The sequence below is a fragment of the Cervus canadensis genome, chromosome 23 (assembly GCF_019320065.1).
Source record: "Cervus canadensis isolate Bull #8, Minnesota chromosome 23, ASM1932006v1, whole genome shotgun sequence".
Classification (NCBI taxonomy): domain Eukaryota; kingdom Metazoa; phylum Chordata; class Mammalia; order Artiodactyla; family Cervidae; genus Cervus; species Cervus canadensis.
Genome location: NC_057408.1, coordinates 40,229,679 through 40,250,764, shown reverse-complemented (window position 1 = coordinate 40,250,764; position 21,086 = coordinate 40,229,679). Strand labels below are relative to the sequence as shown.

Sequence of the window (21,086 nt, the reverse complement as noted above, 5' to 3'; positions counted from 1 at the left end):
ACTGTAGTAAGTATTTTACTACATGACCTGTCCTTTTTTTTTTTTTAACATGACCTATCTTCAGAGGATTAACTCTGAACAAGCCTGTCAAGTATACGTAGTAACATTATTGTATGTGTGAGGAAACTGATTTTAAAGAAGTCACTTGTTCAATGCTATGTAGTTGAGAAACTCAGAGTGATACGTTATCATACTTTTACCTCTCAACTTTTGATAGTATATATGTGAAAGATTTGTATTTGTGTTTATAAGGGTTTAGATTAAATGATTCTGGATCCCAGATAGAGATGGCTGTGACTTTTATCTTTTTTCTAAAAGCAAGAGGTTCAACTTTGGTATTTGTTTAGGTTAGGGGAGAAGATTTTGGTGAACTTGGTTGCAATTAGAATGTTGGTTATAGATATTTAGAACTGGATGGATTCTCAAGTATTTCTCAAATCACGTTCCATTGCATATTGTGGGAATTTTCATGTATCCTCATCACAGAAGTTTGGGCAACATTTGGTTTCTGTAGCAGAGAAACCTTAATAGCTTTGAATACTTCAGTTTCTGAAATAAGTTTCTGTAGGAGACATATTCATATCATGTAGAACAACATCTTGAAGTACGTCAGTTTGAGACAAAAGCTCATGTGTGGTCCATTCTCTTATTTTGTTTGGGGAGGAAATGGAGACCCATTGTGGTTAAGTGTGTCGCCTAAAAATCACACAGCTGCTAAGTAACACGGGATAAGATCCAGTCATTCTTTTGTACCATGCTTTCTCTGATAATGTTATATAATATCTATTTTTCCTGTATTATGTTAAAAGTTAAAAGACTTGTGTGTAGTTTCTTTTATATTCCCATCTAGTCCAGACACTAGTCTTATACTGAGAAATTAATATATAGTTTTAAAAATTCAAGATTTATTCACATACAAATACCCTATCATTATTACATATTCATAACTGCTGTGTTTAATCATTAAAATGAAGAGTACTTTTTCCTGTAGTAAAGTGTTACATATGTTTGGTTTAGTTTCTGTAGAAAGTGTTTCCTGACTGCAATGAGAGAAAGTGGAATACATTGTCCCCTCTGTCGTGGAAGTGTGACTAGAAGAGAGAGAGCATGTCCTGAACGGGCCTTAGACCTTGAAAATATCATGAGGAAATTTTCTGGTAGCTGCAGATGCTGTGCAAAACAGGTAGAGTAAATGTGATACAGTTCTTTGAAAGTCAAGCTTCTGTTCTGAAATTTCTGTTTTAATTGTCTTGGTGTGTACTGTTTTGAAGAGAAATTATTTAGGTTGGGAATAGGGTAAAAAAGGCCAGAAAAGCTGTGACTGTACATCTTCCTAGATAATAAACTTACTGAGAAGAGACCAGAAGATACGTCCTTGAATTTGCCATAATGTTTAGCATGGCATTTTTTCAAAATAATCACTCTTGATTAACCTACTAAATGAACTGAATGAACAAACTGGCATTTAACTCCCTTAAACCCCGTTCTGGTACACTTTCATTTCTTAAGTAGTTTTTCTGGTAGCATTATTATTGTAATTTTGCCTGTAGAAATGGGCCAAATGGATTATGTACTCATGGGGAACTCTCTAACTGCCCACTGTACTTGGATATTTATGTGTTTATCTAAAAAAATCACAAAGTATTTGGCAGAACACTCCTTACTTTTTAAGGAACAGATGGAAAAAATCAGGTATTGGCAATTAACCGACATTATTTCTCCAATCTGGATTTTATTTTGTCATTTGGAGAGGGAGTGAAATGGTGAGAGGTAGTTAGGCTTTGAGTATATTGGTTTATTTAAAGATTTATCACAGCCACTTTCTCAAACAGCTAATAAAGTCATTGAGCAAAACCAATTGCTGTTTTATGCATTCACACAAGACATACCTGATTTTCCATCTCTTTGAGGGAGGTGTTAACTGACAAGGCAATGAAGTGAAGTTGGAAAATATACTTGAAATTTCTGGCTCTGCTCCTTAGAGAGAAACTGAAAAATGTTCCAAGTGTTAATTTGGGAACTTAGTTTTTTAAAGCATTTTCTAACTCTGCCAGGTTACAGTAGTTAAAGAGAGAAAAATATGCCCAGTGCCATGAGGCAATTTCTTAATAATTTTTAATATTACTTTGTGTCTATTAATAGTATTTTCAAGTGTAAAATTATTTATTAATTTATAGGGTCAGTTTATGGACAGTTGGACTCATCTCCATTTTCTCTGCATCTAATGGACAGAAACTTACTTCTTATTTTTAGAATTAAATCATTTACTTTAAAAAAAAAAAAACTCTTGTTTAAATGGAATATTTACTTACCTGTTTTTGTCTTGTTTTTTTCCTCTTGTTGGCAGTGTCTCAAATCTTAATGAGTTCCCTTTTAAACTAAAAGTCACAATACATTAAAGATTTTTTAAATTTATGTTTAATATGGTGAAAATACATAATGTAAAATAGCCTTTTCTTAGTTTTTTTTTTAATAAGTGAAAGATTATGGTAAACCTTATTTTTTTATATAATAAACATCTACATATATTTCCATTTGCTAAGGAAACATGATATGTATTTGATATATATGTGTTAAGTATATATGTACACACATATATACACAATTTAATGAGGCATCAAGTGAACAATTAAGAGTGCAGTATTATGAATGGTAAGGTAGAAAACATACCATTTTTAAGTGTACAATACAGTGGTATTAAGTACATTTACTGTATTGTGTAACAGTCACCGCTATCTGTTTCCAGAATTTTTTCATCATCCCAAACAGAAAATCTGTACCTGTTAACTTGTAACTTGCTGTTCCCCCCGTCCCGCCATCTTCCCAACCCCATCTAGTAACCTATGTTCTACATTATCTCTCTGAATTCTCTTGTGCCTTATAGAAGTGGAATCATATAATGTTTGTTCTTTTGAAAGTCACATTGCTTTTTTAATCAATAATTTACAGATTAAATTCTATCGCATGAGACATCATTACAAATCTTGTAAGAAGTATCAAGATGAATATGGTGTTTCTTCTATCATTCCAAACTTTCAGATCTCTCAAGATTCAGTAGGGAACAGGTAAGTAATATTTATTTTTATCGTTAAAATGGAAATTTGGGGGAGGCTATGTAAGGTATTTTTTGTTTTATTTATGTGTGTTTATATTTTTTAATTGCCTGTCTTCATAAGTTTGACACATGTTAAATTGAATCTGGGAAATTGTGCTCAACTTAAGCTTATGTAAGAATTATTTTAAGAAAATTTACATGTTTGAGTAAAAAATAGATTTGTGAATTGAAGGTATTTTCTTTTGCAGGTGAAATTACTTGAAAACTAGAGGAAATCCCTTTTCAGTAATGTCTTTGCAAACTAGAATCTTTTTACTAGTTGTTTGAAATTTTTATTTTGATAAAAAATGTCATGTAAAAAGGAGACTTGGTACTATTATTAGTTCTATTTTAGTCTCAATTCTTTTAAAGCTAGGTTTTGGTTTGATATGTATCTTATTGTCTCAGGTTTATGTATATTAAACATTTTTATGAAATGTATTTTATGCATAAGAATGGCCAGAATGCACATGTGTGGTTTAAAAATTAGTCACAAAGCAAATCCCTGGTTATTCACTAACCCATATCAAAAATTAGATAGCATTTTCCAGCCCCTTAGAGTCTCCTTGAATGCCCATGCTCCATTTGAACCCCATATTCCCAGAGATAATCACTATCCTCTTTTTTGGGTTATTCATTCTTTTGTTTTCTTTATAGTATTACCACCCATGGATGTATCTCTAAACAATGAAATGTTTTATTTTTAAAAACTCAACAGCAAGCACACACAATTGTGTAAAGAAAGGCAGTATTGGCAGTATTATAGAAAGGCTCCCAGGAGACGATATGTTAAGCAAAGTCTTTAACATTTTATTTTAGTAGCATTTCATTTCACTTGTTGCTAATTTTCAGTAATTTAACCACTCTTAAGCACTCATAGTATAATAAAGCTTCTTCTCAACTCCTTAGTTAAAACTGTTCTGGTAAAGGTCTTTCATAATTTTTTGATCACTTGTTTTTTAGGTTACTAGCCTTCTCATTTTACTTGGCTCAGTGTCACTGGATGAAATTGGTCACTCCTATTTTGTGATTTTTTAAAATTTCTTTTTATCCCCTTAGGTTCATTCCTTCTGTTTTTTTTTTTTAAGTTGTACTTCTGCTGTATTGGAATTACTCAACAATTTTTTATTAACTCAGTAGATTATTATTAAGTGCCGGGATTATCTTTGTCTTGTTCAACAATCATGTCTCTGTCTCTTAGCGAAGTTGCTAGTATATGATGTGGGCAGTCACGGCTTGTTAAATAACTCAGTTTTCTTCTCATGAGACATGCCTTCTTCCCTCTTATTCCCCAGGTCCAGCTGGTCGTAGGTAATAGCAGTATTCCTTATCTGTATTCTTCTTCTACCCTATTGTCATTTCCCCATCAAGTCTCCATCATCTCTCACTTGAACTGTTGGAGTATTCTTTTGGTTGGTGATCCTCCTTTAGTCTGTCCTGCATGCTATTGTCAAAGTGTATTTCAGAAGTGTAGCTCTGACCTTTTTCTCTGTCTTTGTACCTTCCCTCTGTACCTTGTCAATGACGTCCCATGGCCCCATAGCAGTGTTTCTCATCCTGAATTCCATTAGCCAGTAACAGCTCTGTGAACTACCTAAACTGCCATTTTGTGTGTAGGTACTAACTATGTGTACATTTTTCTGGAGAGAGAATATAAAAATTCTCAAGGGATTCCATGATCTAATTCAGCAGCTAGCTTAATAAGACAAAATCCCGTATTCTAAAGCCCTTTCTTATTTGCCCTCACCTTTCTTTTTTAGCCTTTGTCTTTCTTGGTTATTCATTACTGCATCATATGCCTTAGCTGTGTTGAGTTATTCCCACCATATCCTTTCCATTCTTGAGAAACAGAATAACTTAGTTGTTAAACATGAAGGCTTGGAGCCAGACTGCCTGGGTACCAGGCTCTTTCCTTTACTAATTGTATGAGTTTGGCAAGAAAGTGTACCTCAGTTTTTTCATTTGTTTGAAAGAGAAAGGGGTAGTGATGATACTATTAAACACCTTATTAGATTGGGAGTCAATAAATAAATAAATAGATTGGTCAATATTGTATTAACCAATAAATAGATTAATACAAGTAAAACAATCAATTTTAAGCTTTTTTTTTTTTTTTCCTTTTCTGTTTTGGTCACACCATGCAGCTTGTGGAATCTTAGTTCCTTGACCAGGGATTGAACCTGCAGTCTCAGCAGTGAAAGTCCCAGAGTCCTGACCACTAGTTGTAAAAGTTGCTCAGCCGTGTCTGACTCTTTGTGACCCATGGATTTAGTTCATGGAATTCTCCAGGCCAGAATACTGGAGTGGGTAGTCATTCCCTTCTCCAGGGGATCTTCCCAACCCAGGAATCGAACCCAGGTCTCCCACATTGCAGGCAGATTCTTTACCAACTGAACCACAAGGGAAGCCCCCTAACCACTAGACCTCTAGGGAATTCCCTAAATGCTAGTTTTTAATTATCATCATCGTCATAATCATCATCATTCCCTCACCTCCACACTTTCACCCCCGTTCTAACCCATACTCTTTGCCAGCTAGTGGACTTTTTCTTCTCTTAGAAAACTTAGATCAAGTGTTAGTTACTCTGAAGTCTTTCCTGTTTACTTGTCTGTCTTTTTTTTTTAAATCTAGTATTAATAGAATGGGCTTCCTAGTCTTATTCATGGTGTTTATATCCTGTGCATTTGTTTTGGATGTATAATGTGAGGTAGGAAAAGTTTTCCCCAGATGATAACCATTTGTCCTAGTACCATTCATTGAGGAGTCTATTCATTCCCACTGATTTATGATGCCATTTTGGTCCTATACATCTCTATTCTTTTCTGTTGCTTCATTTATTCCTCAAGAACCATGTTACAGTAATTATTGTGGCTTTAACAGTAGGTTTTATTATCACATCAGCTAGGGAAAGTTCTTCTTGTTGTACTTACTGAATTGTTTCTCTTATTTTTAGCTCTTTGTTATTCCACATGAATTTTAGGATCAGACTTTTGGGCTTCCCAAAAATTCCTGTAGAGGTTTTAATTGGCAGCATTGTTTGAATTTACTGAAATCATACATTAATTTGGAGAGAATTGGCATTATGTGACACTTATTTTTCCCACCATTTCCCATCTGTTTGTCTCTCCATTAAAAAAAAATGCACTAAAAGAGGTCCATGTAGAGCACACATGAGTATGTTCTAGTGTATCCTTTCCTGGCTTCCCAGGTGGTGCTAGTGGTAAAGAACCTGCCTGCCAATGCAGAAGACTCAAGAGACATGGGTTCAATCCCTGTGTTGGGACGATCCCCTGGAGAAGGAAATGTCAACCCACTCCAGTATTCTTTCCTGGAGAATCCCATGGACAGAGGAGCCTGTTGGGCTGCAGTCCTTGAGGGGTGGGAAAGAGTCAGACACGACTGAGCGCACGCACACACGCAAGCGCACACACACACATACACACACACACATGCATCTTTTCCTAGTAGTAGTGACAGTGAAAGTGTTAGTTGCTAGGAAAGCCTTTAGTTTTTGTTGCTGTACAAATAGATCTTTTTTTTTTCTTGTTTTGTAATCTAAGTGGTTATTACTAGTGAGTAGGAATATTAAGGATTTTTATGTAATTTAATTTTGTATTTAGAAACCTTGGTGACTAGTTCTGATAGTTCTAAATAATTTTCCTATGTATTCTTTTGGATTTATTACGTAGAAACTTATTTGGTTTGTCAGTGCAATTTTGTTTCTTACTGCTTTATTTCATACTTGATTTATTGTATTAAATAGGATCTCTATCAGTATTAAATAACAGGTACCTTTTAAAAATTCTTGATTTAGTGGGAATGTGTCTAAAATTTTATTATTAAGTTTAGTTGTTTACTACAGTTTTTTAACATAGATATTCTTCATCTGTTCTGTGATTCTGTCATCCTAAATTTTAAGATTTCTCCATAGAATAGTTCTTACTCAAATTAGAATCTTTTATGTGGTTATAAAAGTATGTATGTCTGGCTCCATTCCCAGATAGTCTGCTATCTAAAGTTTAGGCATTTATATTTTTAAAAGCATTGTGGGTGATCAGAGGGTTTTTTGTTTTTGTTTCCATTTATGGAGGTTGAATTTTATTGAATGGTTTTTCTGTATCGGATAAAATGATCGTTTTTTAAAAATTGATAATATGGTTGCCAGTAATAGATATTCTATTGTTGAGCTCATTCATATGTTTCTAGAATATACGAGTATGCTACCAGTAGTAGTGTAGGCATGATACAGGATAGTCAGGAAGAGCTAGAATGATGATGATAACTAAGTAATAATGGAAAGTAGAGAACTCTAAGAGGAGGTGGAAGGGAAAAGCGTTTTAAAAGGGCATTAACTTTGATATTAAAATGCTTTAAATTGGAAGTTTTGTGATTGTGTATCCTACCAGTGGAAAAAATTGAGACTATACTCCCAGTATGTGTGTGTTTATTTTAAGACTAAGCATGTATTTTATAGTACTGATTGATACTTTATTTTATAAAACATGCAATAGTTAAGATGAAAAAGTTACTTTAAAGAGAAGCTGTAAATTTTTAAGCAATTTTCAACCAGTTAATAAGTTTGCTTTATTTAATGGTATAAAATATTTTCATTCCTAAAGTTTTAATAGTGTTTTTATTGAAAACAATATTGCTGACTATGATTTCTAAAATTTCTTAAAATCTTGATTTAATACAGTGACAATAATTTAAAGATTTGATTTAGATCCAAATCTTTAGATTATTGATACTTGGTCTTGATGACTATCATGGCTGAAAAAGATACCTACAACACACAAAATAATAGATCCAAATGGAAGAAATATGTCATAGTTTGAGATTCCTATATTTTTCAATCCTGTTTGATAAATATCAGAAAGGCTTTTGTTGAAATTTTTATCTTCTTTGATGTTACAGTTATTCTTACAAACCATTTGAAAGTTTTTATAATGTTTTATAAGGGCATGTTCAAAACCCAATGATTATATTTATTTGGAAGATTTGAAAACAGTTTAAAAATCTGTTACCAAGTATAGATATGAGACTTAAAAAAAAACAGGTGACATCCTGTTTTTGGTAAAGTCATAACATCCTTTTAATGAATGTAATCTCCCTAGTGTAAATTTATTTTAAAAGCAGTTTTTAGTTTCCACCTTTACCTGCAGAAACAGATTAATAACTGCTAAAAAGATACAAAATAATGGTTAATAGCCTTCTATTTGAGTATGAAATCAGGGAAGCTTCCTTGCAGAGAATATGTGTGGAGACACAACAACAGTATTTTCCCAGAAGGGAAATGACTGTCATTGGAGAACATCTGTTAGGTAGATGATGTTGCTTGTCATTCTATAAAAGAAAAATGAATAATCAGTTTTCTAAGCTTTACAACTCTTTCACTCTGATACTCAGATGTAAGCAAAGCTCTTGTGTGGTACAGTTTTTTTGGTCCACTGCCTATCTCATTTTTATTTTAATGTTTCTGCTATTGGAAGGTCTTGCTTTTATAAAATTGACTACATTGATAAAATTCTGTAATGCATAGCTGACAATCCCCATAGCATGCCCACCTTTCTTGGGATTTCTCAAATACTGCAAGTGACACATGACACTGGCATGGGGTCCGAGTGAGGACATCAAGATGTTTTGTATGTTAAATGTCAGAAAGTCTAATTTTTGGAAAATATAAACATAGTGAACATTCAAATATTTTCTTAACCTCCGTTTTGGATGCTGCAACTTTAAGCTATGTCCTAGTTACAAGCCAGAAAGTTCACAAATTCTTGATCCTGCCCCAGCATTCAAAAACTTACTAGTCCAGGTAGAGGTAGAGAGTCTCTTAATTTGAAAGTCTAAAGGACCTGGGGAAATATTCATGCTGTGGATTTAAGATAATTCTGCAGAATTCTGTATTCTTTATACTTTTGTAACTATGTCTAAGTTAATTTCTAGAGGATATGATAAGGACATTATAAGCAGTCTTCTTACCAGAATTTATTTAAAAATAATGCCATAATTATGTCATAGTTCAGAACTATTTGAAGTTCAGGCTTTTCAAACAAATTCAGACTAGTTGTCTTCATTAGCAGGTAATGAATCTATATCGTGCTTTATTACTTGAGGTATTAACTTCTCTTCCCTCCCCCACCCCCTACCAATGATTCTTAAGTAACAGGAGTGAAACATCTGCATCTGATAACACAGAAACTTACCAAGAGAATACAAGGTAAGCTTTGGAAATTTCTATTACTTTAGTAAATAATACCCATCATTTTGTAATGATGGATTTTTATTTTTTATTTTTATTTTTAAAAAAATTTATTTTAATTAGAGGCTAATTACTTTACAATATTGTGATGGTTTTTGCCATACATTCACATGAATCAGTCATGGGTGTACATTTGTCCCCCATCCTGAACCCCCATTCCACCTCCCTCCCCATTCCATCCCTCAGGGTCATCCCAGTGTACCAGCCCTGAGCACCCTGTCTCATGCATCAAACCTGGACTGATGATCTATTTCACATATGATAAGATACACGTTTCAATGCTATTCTCTCAAATCATCCCACCCTCGCCTTCTCCCACAGAGTCCAAAAATCTGCTCTTTACATCTGTGTCTCTTTTGCTGTCTCGCATATAGGGTCATCATTACCATCTTTCTAAATTCTATATATATGTGTTAATGTACTGTATTGGTGTTTTTCTTTCTGACTTACTTTGCTCTGTATAATAGGCTCCAGTTTAATCCACCTCATTAGAACTGATTCAAATGCATTCTTTTTAATTGCTGAGCAATATTCCATTGTGTATATCTACCACAGCTTTCTTATCCATTTGTCTTGAAAGCATTTCCCCTAGAGTCAGGAACAAGACAAGGATGCCCATTCTCACCACTACTGTTCAACATAGTTTTGGAAGTTTTAGCCACAGCAATCAGAGAAGAAAAAGAAATAAAAGGAATCCAGATTGGAAAAGAAGAAGTAAAACTTTCACTGTTTGCAGATGACATGATCCTCTATGTAGAAAACCCTAAAGACTCCACCAGAAAATTAATAGAGCTAATAAATGAATATAGTAAACTTGTAGGATAAAAAATTAACACACAGGAATCCCTTGCATTCCTATACACTAACAGTGAGAAAACAGAGAAATTAAGGAAACAATTCCATTCACCATTGCAATGAAAAAAATAAAAATACTTAGGAATAAATCTACCTAAAGAAACAAAAGACCTATATATAGAAAACTATAAAACACTGATGAAAGAAATCAAAGATGACACAAATAGATGAAGAAATATACCATGTTCATGGATCGGAAGAATCAATATAGTGAAAATGAGTATACTACCCAAAGCAATCTATAGATCCAATGCAATCCCTATCAAGCTACCAACGGTATTTTTCAGAGAACTAGAACAAATAATTTCACAATTTGTATGGAAATACAAAAAAACCTTGAATAGCCAAAGTAGTCAAGAGAAAGAAGAATGGAACTGGAGGAATCAACCTGCCTGACTTCAGGCTATACTACAAACCTATAGCCATCAAGACAGTATGGTACTGGCACAAAGACAGAAATATAGATCAATGCAACAAAATAGAAAGTCCAGAGATAAATCCACGCACGTATGGACACCGTATCTTAGACAGAGGAGGCAAGAATATACAATGGAGAGAAGACAGTCTCTTTAACAAGTGGTGCTGGGAAAACTGGTCAACCACTTGTAAAAGAATGAAAGTAGAATACTTTCTAACACCATTCACAAAAATAAACTCAAAATGGATTAAAGATCTAAACGTAAGACCAGAAACTATAAAACTCCTAAAGGAAAACATAGGCAAAACACTCTCTGACATAAACCATAGCAGGATCCTCTATGACCCACCTCCCAGAGTAATGGAAATAAAAGCAAAAATAAACAAATGGGACCTAATTAAACTTAAAAGCTTTTGCAAAATGAAGGAAACTATAAGCAAGGTGAAAAGACAGCCTGCAGAATGGGAGAAAATAATAGCAAATGAAGCAGCTGACAAAGAATTAATCTCAAAAATGTAGAAGCAACTCCTGCAGCTAAATTCCAGAAAAATAAATGACCCAATCAAAAAATGGGCCAAAGAACTAAACAGACATTTCTCCAATGATGGATTTTTAAATTAAAATTTTTAAATTCAGTTAAGTCATCAGACATAATGCTGGAAGTTAGCAGTTTAGAAAGAAATCAGTTGGTTTACGGATCACATTAAATTAGAAGTAGTTAGCTTTTCTGTGTCACTGTGGTCAGGTTTCTTCCATGCATAATTTATGCAAAGTTGTCAGTATTGAACTGTCCCTTGCTGAAATTGAGGGATTAAAAGCCAGTGATGTATGATCCTCAAAATATTTTGAAATGTTGATCATTTTGATAATTGATATTTTCATTTTTCTGTGAATTTTGTGTGTATACTCTTACAAACTAGGATAAATTACAGTTATATACCATATTTATGGAAGTCTTTTAAAAATTTTAATTTCCTAGATATGGTGTTTCCATACGGATACAATGGAATATTTAAAATTTTCAAGAGATATACAGTGATGTCTATTGGTTACATTAATGACTGAATTAAGTTGTTCAAATCTACTTAATAAATGGGACAACTGGGTTTGTTTTTCTTTTTGTTAAGGCCTATTTTAGAGGCACCATGAGAAAGTTTTTCCTAGACAATAAGAGAACTGTAAACTAAGATTGTCTGGGAATATCTCTTGTAGATTAAATAATGAAATAAGTAAATACTGAAAACGTAGTTTTCAAAAAATGAGAGAATCTTTAGTTTGGTAATTGTAACTTTTAAAGAAAGAAATAGTAATTGATCAAAAAATAGGAGTGCATCATTCTTACATTACAATTTCAAATTCAGTATGCTTCATTTAAAATTGTTTTATAGTTCTTCTGGGCATCCTACCTTTAAGTGTCCCTTGTGTCAAGAATCAAATTTTACCAGACAGCGTTTACTGGATCATTGTAACAGTAATCACCTATTTCAGATAGTTCCTGTGGTAAGTATGTATGTTTACGACAGTCTTCTGTTTAAGGTATGCTGTTCTATTTATTTCCCTTCATCTGTACATGGGACAGTGGTTAATTTAGATTTGGATGGGGCATTATCAGTAAGGTATATTTTGTCATCAAAAGATTGATAACTATGAAGCAAAATGAGATACTTAAAATTCTAGTAACTAGGAACTTCCCTGGCAGTCCAGTTCAAGGGGGTAGGGGTTCGATACCTGGTCTGGGATCTCTGAGATCCCACCTACCTTGTGGCCAAGAAATCAAAGCATAAAACAGAAGCATACTGTAATAAATCAGTAAAGACTTTAAAAATTGTCCACATCAAAACAAAAAAAAAATCTTATTAAAAAAAAAAAAATCCCAGTAAGTATAAGAAGAGAGAGGCTTATTGTGAGGGTAAAGTAAGATCAGAACTTGGAAAAGTGCAGAGTGAGGAAAGGTGCACTGAGGACTCGTTACTGAGGGGAGCTTTGTAAACGGTGTCTTTGCAGAATGCTGGCGCTAGTGGTGAAGAACCCACCTGCCAGTGCAGACAGGTAGAGACATGGGCTTGATCCCTGGGTCAGGAAGATCCCCTGGAGAAGGAAATGGCAACCCACTCCAGTAATCTTGCCTCAAGAATCCCACGGGCAGAGGAGCCTGGCGGGGTACAGTCTGTAGGGTTGCAGTCAGACATTACTGAAGTGACTTAGCACATAAGCACACACAGAATGTGGTACATTCTACATGAGAACATAAAGCAAAGAAGGAAAAGAATCATACTTTCTTTTTGATGGATTCATATCTTTTTGATGCCCTTTTGAGGATGTATGGGAAGTGGTGGGACCTTTCTGATGATGGAAGGAGGTAGAGGGGAGTGCAGGATTCCACCATTGCGTTCATGGGCCTCCAGCTCCGACATGAGTTTCAGTTTCAGCTGTGGGTGAAACACAAACTGAGCTGGAAGAACTACTTCCCATTTTGATACGTAAATGTTTTCCTTAGAAGTTAGAAGGAAAATATAGATAAAATAAGGATCGTGTATACATCTAAGCAATTTTAGTGGCTATACTAGAGAAAAGTTGTGGAAGAGTATGGCTCAGTATGCCCTCGAAGACCCATGTGTTGTCATGGAGATACCCCATCTACTTTCCTCATTAGGAGAGAGTCTGTTACTGTTTAGCAGTGCCAAAAGACATCTCTAGGGAAAATCACATATTTAAGAGATTTCATTTGTTTTATATTGCATTAGTGATTTTTTTGTTGCTGCATTATATTCAATATAGCACAATCTTTGTCTATAGTCCAGTTACTGAAGTTCTGTTTTGTTTCATTTCTGTCTAATTCATTCACTTTTTAAGATGTAGTTTAAACCTTTAGGGGCTTCCCTTGTCGCTCAGTTGGTAAAAGAATCCACCTGCATCGTGGGAGACCTGGGTTTGATCCCTGGGTTGGGAAGATCTCCTGAAGAAGGGAAAGGCTACCCACACCCGTACTCTGGCCTGGAGAGTTCCATGGACTGTATAGACCATGGGGTTGCAAAGAGTCAGACGCGACTAAGCAACGTTCACTTTCACTTTCAAACCTTAAGGATACAATTTAAAGCTTCCTTTCCTTTCATCTTATAAATGATGTTGAACTAGTAATAATTATTATATGACAGTTTTTTTATGACTCTAATGAGAATATATTCTGTTGTTCAGTCACTAAGTTATGTCTGACTCTGCAACCCCTTGTACTGCAGCATGCCAGCCTTCCCTGTCCTTCATTATCTCCTGGAGTTTGCTCGAACTTACATCCTTTTGAGTCGGTGATGCTATCTAACCATCTCATGCTTTGCAGCTCCTTTCTCCTTTTCCCTTCACGCTTTCCCAGCATCAGGGTCTTTTCCAGTGAGTTGACTCTTCGCATCAGGTGGCCAAGTATTGGAGCTTCAGCTTCAGCATCAGTCCTTCCTATGAATATTCAGGATTGATTTCCTTTAGGATTGACTGGTTTGATTTCCTTGCAGTGCAAGGAACTCTCAAGAGTCTTCTCCCATACCACAGTTCGAAAACATCAATTCTTCGGTGCTCAGCCTTCTTTATGACTCAACAAATGTGAGAACATCTGTACATGACTATTGGAAAAATTGTAACTTTGACTATATAGGCCTTTGTTGGCAAAGTGATGTCTCTGCTTTTTAATATGGTTTGTCATAGCTTTTCTTCCAAGGAGCACGAGTCTTTTAATTTTATGACTACAGTCACCATCTGCAGTGATTTTGGAGCCCAAGAAAATAAAACCTCCCACTGTTTCCATTTTTTCCATTTGTTTGCCATCAAGTATTGGGACCAGATACCATGATCTTAGTTTTTTGAATGTTGAATTTTAAGCCAGCTTTTTTTACTCCTCTTTCACCTTCATCAAGAGGCTCTTTAGTTCTTCTTCAGTCTCTGCCATTAGAGTGGTATCATCTGCTTATCTGAGGTTGCAGATACTTCTCCTGGCAGTCTTGATTCTAGCTTGTGATTCATCCAGCCTGGCATTTTGCATGATGTACTCTGTGTAGAAATTAAATAAGCAGGGTGACAATATACAGCCTTGACATACTCCTTTCCCAGTTTTGAACCAGTTCATTGTTCCATGTCTGGTTCTAACTTTTGCTTCTTGACCTGCATATAGGTTTCTCAGGAGGCAGGTAAGGTGGTCTGGCATCTTCTTAAGAATTTTCCAGTTGTGATCCACAAAGTCAAAGGCTTAGCGTAATCAATGAAGCAGAAGTAGATACTTTTCTGGAATTCTCTTGCTTTTTCTGTGATCCAGTGGATGTTGGCAGTTTGATCTCTGGTTCATCAGCATGAGCATTACCTTGCTAACGTGAAATGAGCACAGTAGTATGGTAGTTTGAACATTCTTTAGCATTGCCCTTCTTTGGGACTGGAATGAGAACTGACCTTTTCCAGTCCTGTGGCTTTTGCTGAGTTTTCCAAATTTGTTGGCATATTAAGTGCAGCACTTTTTAACAGCATCATCTTTTAGGATTTGAAATATCTCAGCTGGAATTCCATCACCTCCACTAGCTCTGTTCATGGTAATTCTTCCTAAGGCCCACTTGACTTCATACTCCAAGATATCTGACTTTAGGTGAGTGGCCATTCCATAATGGTTATCTAGATTATTAAGATCTTTTTTGTCCAGTTCTGAGTATTCTTGCCACCTCTTCTTAATCTCTTCTGCTTCTCTTAGGTTCTTGCCTTTTCTGTCCTTGATTGTGCCCATCTTTGTATGACATGTTGCCTTGGTATCTCTGATTTTCTTGAAAAGATCTCTAGTCTTTCCCATTCTATTGTTTTCCTCTGTTTCTTTGCATTGTTCACCTAAGAAAGCTTTCTTATGTCTCTTTGCTATTCTTTGGAACTCTGCGTTCAGTTGGGTATGTCTTTCCCTTTCTCTGTTGCCTTTCACGTCTCTTTTCTTTTCTCAGCTGTTTGTAAGGCCTCCTTAGATAACCATTTTGCCTTTTTGCATTTGTTAAACCAAAATCACAGAAAGCTAACCAAAATGATCACATGGATCACAGCCTTGTGTAACTCAGTGAAATTATGAGCCATGTGGTGCAGGGCCAACCCAAGACAAATGGGTCATGGTGGTGAGTTCTGACAAAATGTGGTCCATGGTGGGAGTGGCAAACTACTTCAGTGTTCTTGCTTTGAGAGTCCCTTGAACAGAGAATACATACTGGTTAATGGTAATTGTCATTACAGTTGGTTAAGGCTGGATGTGGTGTTTTTGTTAAAAAGTAGAATAATCAGATTTAAGTAACAGAATATATAATATCTCTCTTTTTATTGTGTTGCATCAGATTAGTATACTTTATCTAAGGTAATTTGGTCTAGAAATAATCTAGTCATGAAATTTGGCCCTTAGAAGTGCTTTATGTAAAATTTTTTGGTAACATGTTTTAATACTTTCAATAATAATGTTAAGTTATTTTCATTATTTTTTATTTGAAATATTCTGTTTCTTATAGACGTGTCCTATTTGTGTGTCTCTTCCTTGGGGAGATCCTAGCCAGGTTACTAGAAATTTTGTTAGTCATCTAAATCAAAGACATCAGTTTGATTATGGAGAATTTGTGGTAAGTGAATTTTTCAATATTAAGAAAATACTTTTTAAATATTGAAGTCACATTAACCTTTCAGTCTAGATGAATTTTGAGGTGAAATACTGTATCATGTTGGATGAATATAGAGCAAGTTCTGTTGATTTTATAATAACATAGGTGAACTTTGGTTTGTATAAATGGTGAATTTATTGTCCACCTCCTATACTAGAGAGATTATTAATAGAGGACTAGCAAACCCCCGGATTAACAAGATGCTCATTTATATGAATATTATCTAGATTTAAGAAAAATTATACCTGCTAGAAAAGTAAAGTTGGTATGACAGCTAGAGGATGTATTTCTTGTGTAGTATAAATAGCTTGTTAAACTCATAATATCTACATGTGAGAGACATTCTTTTTAAAAATGCAGAGCTTATTTATTAAGTAATGAAAGTGAGAGTGTTAGTCACTCGGTTGTGTCTGACTCTTTGCAGCCCCATGGACTGTAGCCCACCAGACTCCTCTGTCCATGGAATTGTCCAGGCAAGAATACTGAAGTGGGTCCCTACTCTAGGGGATCTTCCTGACCCAGGGTAAAGCCAGGTTAAATAGTAGATTCTGGCCTTAGTTCACTGCTTTAACAGAGTACATGAGGGAAGTTATATAAAAATGGATCTCCAGAGCAAAGCATGAATTTAATTTTCACTTCCCAAATGTGTCTTGATAGTTTAAAAAAATTAGATGACTTTTATTAATTATGAATTTGCATTTTATTCATCTTCAGTGAATTAAAAGTCTTATTAAGATTCAGCCTGACAAAAAATGGTTCATATTTGTTTTCCTGTTTAGGTGAGCACAGGCATGGGCAATTGAGATTGGCTGGAACAGAATTTACACATCCCTGCCCCTCAGTGTTGAAATTACATCATTCTTGATATATATTTTTATTTTGTATAATTTCTACTTTTTAGTGATACTGTATAAAAATGGTCAAATATATGTAGAATTCAGGTGTAGTCTGATAATTTTAGCATTTTTATGGTATAATTATGGATTATTCTGAATTCTCAATGTAAGAAAGGTTACTGCATCTGGAGAATTATGTTTGGAAAAACAAAAATATATTTTGTGAACCACTTTTGATCTGATTGTCAGATTGTTTTACCTTGCCACAGAAGAACATTTAATTTTAATTATTCGAGTTGTAAAAGAGGAGGCCTATTTTAAAGCAAATCCATGGACCATAATTGAAAGGAAACAGAATTGTTTAAGTTAAGGAGTAATAGTATAATCAGATTGAGTGGACTTTAGTTATCTTTATATTATGATTAAGATGCTGTTAATTCAGGTTAGCATCAGACATTCTAACTCTCAAATTTCATTCTCTGCTGATCCTCTCTTTTGTTTATCAGTTTTTATAAATAGTTATAAATGAATTTTAAAATTTTAGATCTTATATTTTAAGTTTATGTTGTAACATAAACGATTTCAAGTATATGTAATGTGTATCAAGATGTGTAATGTATTGGGCAAAGTATTGAATAATTGAGTATGTTTTTCCTATTGACATGTTAATGTTACATTTTTAGAATCTTCAGCTAGATGAGGAAACCCAGTATCGAACTGCTGTTGAAGAATCTTTTCAAGTAAACATCTGAAGGCTGTAGAAACCTCTGCATCTTTGTACCTGCAAGTGCCATCTTTAAGGAGAAAACTACATGAAGTCACCATTTCAATAACTTGATGTGTATATTAATAAAAGTAATTCAGTCTATTGTTTTAGTTTAATTGAAAAAGGTGGGCCATGTAAAAACTTAATTCTTTTGATAAGTTAAAAGATAAAACTTAGGACATTATCTTTATAAACATTAAAAGGATTATATTTCATTAATAGTGAAAAGAGAATCCCTATTGTACTTATCTTTTTTGCATTACATATTCTTGAATTTTTCCTTGCTTTTGAAATTTGGTGCAGTTCCTCCCATTGACATTATTGTACACAGGTAACACAGTACCAAATTCTGAATGATGTGATTAATATAAACCTAACAAAACTGAGCCAGTTATTTGAGTTGCAAATGGAGACTTGAAGTGCTAAATGAAACAATCCAAAGGAAACTTTTTTAAATACAGATTCTAGCTAAAGAATTCAACTATAAGAAAATTGTATTTATATAATGTTTAGTATTTTTGAAGACTAGTGAGATTTCTTTAATAATTTTAACTCTTTAAAAAGCAAAAGCTCATTGTATAGATATTTCCTTTTTGCTGCTAGAAGGAAATATCAAGAGAAAAATTGATTTCTTTGGTGAACAGTTGGTAATGTCAAATCTTGTTTGTTTGGCTGACTAATTTGTAAGCCTCAAGTACAGTAAGCTGAATTACAGCTCTTTGGCCTCAGAATTTTCAATAACAGAATTGCTGGTTAGCTATGATGAACCTTTTATTAGAAACTTGCAGTTGGTGATATTACATTCTCTCTATATATTTAAATGAGAGGTTTGACTTCGTCTCAATTTAGAAATTTGTTCAAAGCTCAAGATGTGTATGTATATATACATGCACTTTTGTATGTGTATATACACATGTAAGCATGCAATTTGTCTGGTTATATGCAGAATTTCTATTAAGATTTTTAAAAGGGACAAGTAATATGGGGTTGATGTGTTTATCTGAGTTGATTAAAATTTTGTATGTTACCAAAATTTTTAAAGTAACAGTCAAATGCTAAGTTGTCTACTTGGCTACTCTGACACCTTAAAAATTGAGTTTACACACCTACACAATTATATGTTTATATGGTGCTCATTTGTTATCTTAAAGATAATGCGGGACTATAGTAGTGAGATGGATCCTACCAGCCACTCTGTTTCACTACATTTTAGTCAAAATTTAGTTCATTCTTAGTATTCATTAATGAAAGTCATAAAATAACTTGTACTAGACGGCCCAAATCACAGAAAAAAGCTGAAGAGTGGATTAGCTGACATTCCATACTAATATAATTGTTTATGCTTTCTTTAAATTAAATAACTAAAAGAACATAAAATCTCAGAAGTAGTTTGCTGCTAATATATACATATGTTGTATAAAAAGGTATATTTTGGTTTTGTTAAAACCCTTGTTGACTTTTCTACAGTGAATGTTTTTTTAACTTGATTTAATAAAAATGTTAATTTTGAAACGGAGTTTTGTAAAAACCTTTTTCAGTCAAATAGTAATGACTTTATTTATGGGTAGTAATAGCAATCACCAAAAAAGCCATACATCTTAACATATGCCTTGTTTCTGTCATCCTAAAGAGTGATGTTTACTATGTGCTTGAACGTTTCTCTGTGGTTACATGAGTGTAATTATAAGAATAGCTGTTTAATGAACTCTTTTTTAAAAGACTTTTGACTATAGATTTTTCCAGTTTAAAGCAATAACTTCAGTACTTTCTTTCAGAATTTAGTACTTCCAGTATGTCAAGTAAAACCATTCTAAGATTTGAGAACTTCTTTAAAGGAAAATTATAGAGATCATCGTGATGAAATTGTGTTTTGAAGTTTGTGGATTAGTTAAATACCATTTTATTGTCTTGTGTGTCTTTCATAAACATTTTTTCATAAGGAAAATACCAACTTTTACTCGCTGTTACCTGGGGACTCCTCAGTATGGAAATATTTGTTGAAAACCTCCCATCCTTTGAGCAGGTTTAGGAATAGGGAGGAAACTGTTGATACTTTACACCTAAGTTTCACAGTACCACTTAACAGGCCTCAAAAGTTTATGTTGTTAAGCAGAGTCTTATTTGAGATGTATTGCTTTATTTTTCAATTAAACATGGTTTTCTCCTACTTGTGTGTCTAATTAAAATTTTGTCTAGAGGCAAACATGATAACATTTAACTCTTGTAACTCATCCTGGAAGACATGTAGGAGATAACCCATTATTTTGCATTTAAAAACGTGGATAGGAGAAAGCTACCACATGCTGATGCTGTATGTTGGGAGTAACTTTACAAACCTATTTTATCTTTATTTCAAATGTTAATCAGCTTATAAAGCTATTTTATCAAGTGTTCACACAGCAGGATTTTCAAGCCCTGCAATTTAATAGCAACCAGGCAGAAAGCTAGTTAACTGGTTAACAGACATTTTTTAATGGAAAAGTTACCCTTAAATAAGGTATCAGGGTTATAAGAATGTATTGCCAAACACAGTGTCATACACCTGTTGCATGCTTAGTAAGTATTACAGTCTTCAGTGAATCATAACTTGATAGGAACCCCTTAGGGCTGCTACTCAAAGAATAAACCCTCTGGAGGTGGTGACATTTGTAGAAAAGGTATGGCCCAGAATACATGTGAATACATACAGTATAAAACTTCTAATAGAAATATGAATTAAAAACTCATTCTGTGATACCACTTAGTATGCAATGTAATTTTCTAATTAGGCAGTGCAGTTCTGAAAAAGATGGGGAATAGAAATGAGTTTTATCAAGGGATTAAAAGAGGATACAGAGAATCCCATAAATCCTCTTATTGAGTGACAACTTGCCACTAATATCACAAATTGTTTTGCCTGTTTTTATACTCTTATGGGGGAAGCACTCAGTAAAGATTGTATCCAGATACTTTTGTTCAATATTGTTTTGAAATGTCTAGATCAGTTTTTAGTCTACAGATGCCTACAATAACTTGTCTTTTGTCCAGAACAGAAAAGCTACAAAGTTGCTTCTAAAGCTACTTTTAAATATTTCTGTGTGAAAATTAAGTGAATTACAAGTGGTTCTTTTTTCATGTATGTTGACTCCTAGTGGTTCCACATCTAGATAAAACCTGAAAACTGACTGGTCTTCCTTTTGTAATAACTGGAAAAACAGGTGAAGA

General features: G+C 34.1%; 1 protein-coding gene across 5 annotated transcripts in view; it reads left to right on the top strand.

Annotated features, from left to right (window-relative positions):
• The window catches only part of RNF138 (ring finger protein 138), a 46,262-nt gene extending 26,213 nt beyond the window's left edge, over positions 1–20,049 (top strand). For 3 of the 5 annotated variants that reach the window (XM_043444106.1, XM_043444105.1, XM_043444104.1), the window contains 6 exons: positions 1,018–1,183; positions 2,950–3,065; positions 9,258–9,314; positions 12,018–12,129; positions 16,134–16,241; positions 17,800–20,049. In XM_043444106.1, coding sequence (XP_043300041.1) covers positions 1,018–1,183; positions 2,950–3,065; positions 9,258–9,314; positions 12,018–12,129; positions 16,134–16,241; positions 17,800–17,868 — 628 coding nt within the window. In that variant the 3' untranslated portion in view covers positions 17,869–20,049. The remainder of the gene's footprint in view (positions 1–1,017; positions 1,184–2,949; positions 3,066–9,257; positions 9,315–12,017; positions 12,130–16,133; positions 16,242–17,799) is intronic. The other 2 variants (XM_043444107.1, XM_043444108.1) reach the window with 2 other exon arrangements.
• The last annotated feature ends 1,037 nt before the right edge of the window (positions 20,050–21,086 follow it).